The sequence below is a fragment of the Triticum dicoccoides genome, chromosome 5B (genome assembly GCF_002162155.2).
Source record: "Triticum dicoccoides isolate Atlit2015 ecotype Zavitan chromosome 5B, WEW_v2.0, whole genome shotgun sequence".
Taxonomy (NCBI): Eukaryota; Viridiplantae; Streptophyta; class Magnoliopsida; order Poales; family Poaceae; genus Triticum; species Triticum dicoccoides.
Genome location: NC_041389.1, coordinates 539,698,139 through 539,704,170, shown reverse-complemented (window position 1 = coordinate 539,704,170; position 6,032 = coordinate 539,698,139). Strand labels below are relative to the sequence as shown.

At 44.7% G+C, this 6,032-nt stretch overlaps 1 protein-coding gene across 1 annotated transcript; it reads right to left on the bottom strand.

Moving 5' to 3' along the window:
* Nucleotides 1-979: 979 nt before the first annotated feature.
* On the bottom strand, nucleotides 980-2,998 carry LOC119309982. Its single transcript, XM_037585861.1, has 2 exons — nucleotides 1,787-2,998; nucleotides 980-1,289 (listed from the first exon to the last, which is right to left on the bottom strand). Exons 1-2 carry the CDS (start codon nucleotides 2,996-2,998, stop codon nucleotides 1,161-1,163), a joined length of 1,341 nt encoding a protein of 446 aa, XP_037441758.1. The 3' UTR covers nucleotides 980-1,160.
* Nucleotides 2,999-6,032: the final 3,034 nt, after the last annotated feature.

Genomic DNA, 6,032 nt, shown 5'->3' with positions numbered 1-6,032 from the left:
TGGATAAGTCCTAAACAAAGACTAAAGAAACAAATCGGATTTTCCATCCCAATGTTTTCATACAATTGCAATTTAAATTTAAATTATAACCACTAAATGCCTATAGAAGGAACTGAGAGGTGAAAAGAAAAGGACAAAATAAAAATAAAAATAAAAATAAAAATAAATAATGTAGACAATAACAGAGCATAAAAGAGAAAAAGAAAACAATTATTGTACAAAACAAAAGAAACAAAAGAAGTGATTAAAAAGGAAAAGGGGAAAGATGTGTTTGCATAGTGCCAAGTGGCAGGAACTCATCAAAGCATATCTTTACCGAGTGCTATGTTTACGGTACTAGGTAAAGCTCTTTGTCGAGCGTTATTATTCTTGCGCTCGGTTTGGTGGTCTTCGCCGAGTGCCCAACATTTTGCACTCGGCAAAACTTAGTGGATGGTGGTATGTGATGACCTTGCACCAAATGTGGTCATTTTTTGTAATTTTCTCAACATATCAACACTAGAGAGGGAGGCCTGAACGTGCATATAGAATGGGCCATTAACAAGACCAATGGAGAAAATAGCTATCAACTACATGTAGACCTAGGAGCTGGAAATCGAAACAAAGCAATAAAACAACATATACGGAGCTAGTGAAGAGCAAGATACTGAACAAGTGAACAACACATTACAAGGATACAGAAGCAAAGCCATTGGGCCAGTCAAAAAGGATATATATTTTTAGACTTGGACAAACTTAAAGATTTTTTACTTAGGACAAATCTAGAACTTCAAACTTAAATATCTTACTAGTCTTTAAAATTATGCAAGCGAGCTAAAATCCCGGTAATGTTTTAAACAAAATCGATGCCCCTTCAGCAACATCGTTACCCGTTTCAGATGTAAAACCAAGGAGAAGGAAACCAACTACCATAATGGAATGATACAAAGGACATCAGGCTGAGACAAATAATAAAAAGACAAGAGTAAATAGAGTGGGCCCACTAAGGTCAAGTACTCAAGCTGAGATGCAAATTGGGTCTCAACTCAGTGATGCTGCATAGTAAAATAGCAACCTCCAAGAAGATAAAGCTCATGGTTTGGTCTCTTGCCAAATAGTCATACTAATGGTTACACTCATTAGCAATAGCTTATGTCTCCATCGTTCCCTTGCTATCCTAGCTACAAGTGTATGAAACTAGTAGATGGTGTCTTCTCTTCACACAATCCGAAAACAGAGGGGGTTGCTTCTATGCCCACGGGACCATCATCTGTCACATTGTCGCTAGTAAGTTTGCTATCTGAATCCTCCTGAGACATATCAAAAGATTTCAGCATAAGTAAGATTCAAGTGTTTGTATAGAAACAAGACAAATTTATTTAGCGACGACCGAAGCAGCAGAAGTGAAATAAGATACTTGTTCCACCAACGCCTTTATAGCGGTCAGGATTACATTGTCTAGACAACATTTTAGTGGAGAGAAAATTCTAGCCTAAGATACTGTCAATGCAGATTCATATAATCTGCACAAACCACATGGAAAGAAACTATACTATTGCATACAATCTGCAATTGAACACCCGTATTATGATTTACACACACAGGTGTTATTATAACTAGAGTAAGAATTTAAGTCATGGCTCTGTAGCCAACTAAAATAGGTTGACCAGACTTGTAAAATATGAGACTGACGGCAGATTATCACTGGCATACATAATCCATTGCTCTCAACTTCTCAAGTAACCTAACTGCCTACAAATCACGGCGTCGGGAGAAATTTTACCAGCATCTTGAAGCAAGGGCTCACCTCGTTGCGTACCAAAGAAGGAGGCCACACCATGAAGTAGGGATGAATATTGCAGTCCAATGTATGAGTGAAGAGCTTGTTTACATTCTCTGTTTCCAGGCAGAAGGATATTAGGCACTCGGTATACCTCGCATAACTAACAGACAGGAACACAAATCCATCCAAGACCATCACAACTTGCACCATAACATCATACTCTTCTGAACACATGGTGACATCAATAAAAGCACTCAGTGGGAAAACCTTGTGCGGCATCCATTCGTCTGAACCATCACCATCAACTCTACGAAACCAAACAGCAAGTGTTCCTTTGTTTGCATAGACGTCATCTATGCAAACCAAACAGAGCTTCCCATCCTTGGTCTGACCAAGCTCATAATCTTCCGAGGGTGGCGGCAAACCCATTGGAGATAAATGCGGCGTGGGGGTGTTGAGCACGACCATGTATGCTTGATCTTTGTCTTTCCAATAGGCCAATCGGTCAGATCCACTCACCAGTGTAGCAATGTAAGACCACACGTCGCCTCCATCCTTCCGAGGCTGCGGCGTCAAGTTTTGTACACATACCCACGAGAAACACTGCCACTCCCTGCTGACTGACGAGAAGACAGAGATCCGAAGTCGCGAACCCCGGCACGACTTGCGGCGACGGAAACAAACCACATGGAACGACCTCTGGTCCTCTTTAGGGAAGATGATGCGGTAAAGAAGGTAGCGAGGACCGCAGGTCTCTCGTGGCGGGTGGGGGAAGATATCCAGCGCCTGCGTGAGGGGGTTGTAGGCAGCGATCTGCTTAGTGCGCCTGTTGTGGAGGAGGAGGTGGCCGCAGCGGCAATCCTTGATGTCCCACCCTGGGTCGCCGCTGTCTTCCAGGAGGCGGGTGAGGAGGAAATCCGCACCGCAGACGGCGGCGGCGAGGTCAGGGTCGGAGGGGTCGCGGAAGGGGATGAACAAAGGGATGCCTGTTTTCCATCCTTCGAAGAATCCAAGGATTTGGGGCGGGTGGAGCGCCAGGAAGCGGTGGCGGAAGATGGGGCACGATCGGACGGTGCGGAGGAAGGTGCGGCACGCGAGGGTGGCGCGGACGAGGCTCGGGGGGGAGGGGAGGCGGAGGAAGACCTCGCGGAGGAGGTCTTCGCCGATAGCAGTGATGTCGGCGGTTGTAGCCGCCGGCTCCAGCGACGGCGATGGTGGACCTAGTTGGGAGGCCATGTATGTCGAAGCTGTCCTAAGGTCGAGCGGCGGCAACGGAGGTGAAATCGCAACCGCCGTTTGATGAAGTCAAACTATCTCGGCCCACGGAGTAAATTGCACAGAAGTACAATAATTGGGACATTGGAAGCAGATTGGCATCAAGATTGATAATTTTTACGTGTCAGTACCAAGTTTGGGGCGAGACGTTGCAAAAGATGCTAAAAGTGTGTTTTATACGTATTGACAGGTATTCTGACCGGTTGGGCCCGCCCGTCAGGTGCCACGCTGGCCAGTGAGCGCGTGCCCACGCGCTGACTCGGACGAGCCCCGGGTCGAACAGTTGAGCGGCGGCTGGTGCGGTCGAGCCACACCCCGACCCGTACTCTGCCCTCTTCCTCCTCCTCGCTCCCTCACCGCCGCTTGTCTCCCCGCCCGCCCCGCCGGCCGCCACACCACCCCGTCGCAGCCCTGGCTCGAACTGCTTAGGCGCTGTCCTCTCCCCCGTGGCTGCTCCTCTCTCGGGCCCTCCTCTCCCCTGCGGCTGTTGTGCCCTAGGATACGATGTCGTCTGCGACTCCGGCAAGCGGCGAGGGCTGGGGCGGTGACGGTGGCAGTGGCGGCGACCTCCCCCGCTTAGGCGTCGACGGTAGTGGTGGCTACTCCACCTCGGAGTACAGTAGCGACAACGACGATTTTGCGGAGCCGGCGTTGTCGATGGAGCAGAGGCTGCGGATGGCGCGGATTTGGGTGGCCAACCCTAGCACCGCCCATCAGTGGAGTCATGGCATCAGTGGTGTGCTGTAAGTGTTCCACTCTTCCATTTTTTGCTTATTGAAATTGGGGATTAGGGTTAGGGTTTACTGCCTCCATGTTTAGCACTCTAATTGCTACTGCTGCATATGATTTACATTGTTATTGCTGAGTCCAAATTGGGATTGGGTGTTAACTAACTAGAGCAGAGTAGCATTATTCTGTTAACTACTTCTCTGAAAATACAAAACATCAGTTTGCTGTCATAGGGTTAACTACCCATTCTGTAATTAGTTGTTTACATTGTATAGTATCATTATGTTTTGCAGTCATATTCTTCGTTTATTCATAATATGTTTGATTTGTAGTAATTGTGTTTATTGGAATTGTTGACTAGGGCTAAGTGTAAATAAAAGCTCTGTTTATATGTTAACTTAAATAAAGCTTTGTTTATATGTTAACTTAAACGAAGCTTTGTTAACATATCTGAGGATAGTAAAAGAAAGCTTAAATGTTAACTAAAAAAGTGTTTTATGCTTATGTTAAACTTGGGTACTGAATATATGTTAAGTAAAATTGTTATTAGCCATGGTTAAATTGTTAACCTTTTTTGTCTATTATTTCATTTTGCATTTTGTATGATGACATTTTGGATGTTAGGTTCCATTTTGATGCTTCAAAAATGTTTGAGTTGAAGCTCTGCAGTTCAGATGTAACATATCTGAATATGATTGCAGTGATGGAAACCCAAGGATTTAGTGAATATGATCTGCTGTTTCACATTGAGAATTCAGATTTAGGGGAGAAAGGATTGGAGATGGTAGAGAGCACTGCTGAGTTGCAACTAGTAAAGAGGCAGGTTGAGGAGTGTAAGGTTCTAAATTTGCTAGTGAGGGCATGTCCACCTCCTTGCAGCCAGTTTGAGAGGCAAGAATTGTCCACGGTTGTGTATGAAGAGCCTGTGTTATATGATCTCAGTGAGCCACCCATCTATGCTGTTGATCAAGAAGGAGTTGTCTTTGAAAGTCAGAGTAGCAGCTGTAGTGCAGCTCATGGTACTGGTGTTTGCACACAAGAGAGCAAGAATGTAAAAGGAAAGCTGAAAGCTGCTTTGGAGCTAGAAGAAGAAGAGGGATATGAGGGAAGTGGTGGTTCTGATTGTGAAGGTGAAGATGACAGTGATGGAAACCCTTTTTATATGGGTGATGCTGATGACATAGAGATGGATGAGGGAAAGAGACAGAGAGAGGATGATGAAATAGAAGAGGAAGAAACAGATGATGAAGAATCCGAGGAGGAAGAAGTGGTGCATTATGAGGGTGACACAGAGGTTGAGGAACTTTTTCAAATGGAGGAAGATGACAAAGTTGTTTCACAGGATGAATGACAAAGTTGTTTCACAGGATGAAGAAACTGTAATTGTACATGAAGAGAAGAGAAGAAGAAACAAAAGCTTCCAGTTAGGAGAGGGCCTACAACAAGGTCACATTCAAGTGTAGTACCAGAGGAGGAGCCTGATTTCAAACCTTCATCTGATGAAGAAGAGAAAGGATTGTTGAAGGAGGCTGATGATGATGGTTTTCAGCCATTGTCATTTGTGCTGCCAAAGAAAAGGAAGAGCAGGGCAAAGCAGAGGCCTCCTAGAAAATGGTACAATGAGAAAATGGAGCAACCTCATGAGCAATTATGTGTGAAGATGTGTTTCAAGGATCAACATCAATTCAGAGAGGCTTTGTTGAACTTACACATCACTCAAGGCAGAAACTTCAAATATCACAGGAACTCAGATCAAAGGATAATTATAGAATGCAACCAAAAACATTGCAACTTCTTTATGGTGACAACAGTTATAAAAGGTGAAACTACATTTGTAATTAAGAAGATGAGAATTGAGCACACTTGCCCTATTAGTACAGAGACAACAAGGATTAGTGCCAAGTGGCTTGCCAACAAGTATGAGTCACTATTCAGATCTGACCTAACAACTAGCATTCAGACTTTGATTGATGCTTGCATGGAGAAGTATGGTGTGGATGTGCCCAAGTTAATGGCATATAGGGCAAAGAACCTAGCTATTGATGCTGTGTTAGGAGACCACAAAAAGCAATACCCTAGGTTGAAAGACTATGCTCAGATAGTGATGGATACAAACCCTGGGAGTAGAGTAGTAGTCACTACTGTAACTCCAACACCCACTTGAAAAATCCCCCATCCAGGCCCAAGATTCCATGCCATGTTCTATTGCATCAATGGAGCAAGGGAGGGGTTTCTCAAGGGGTGCAGACCCTTCATTGGTCAGTTT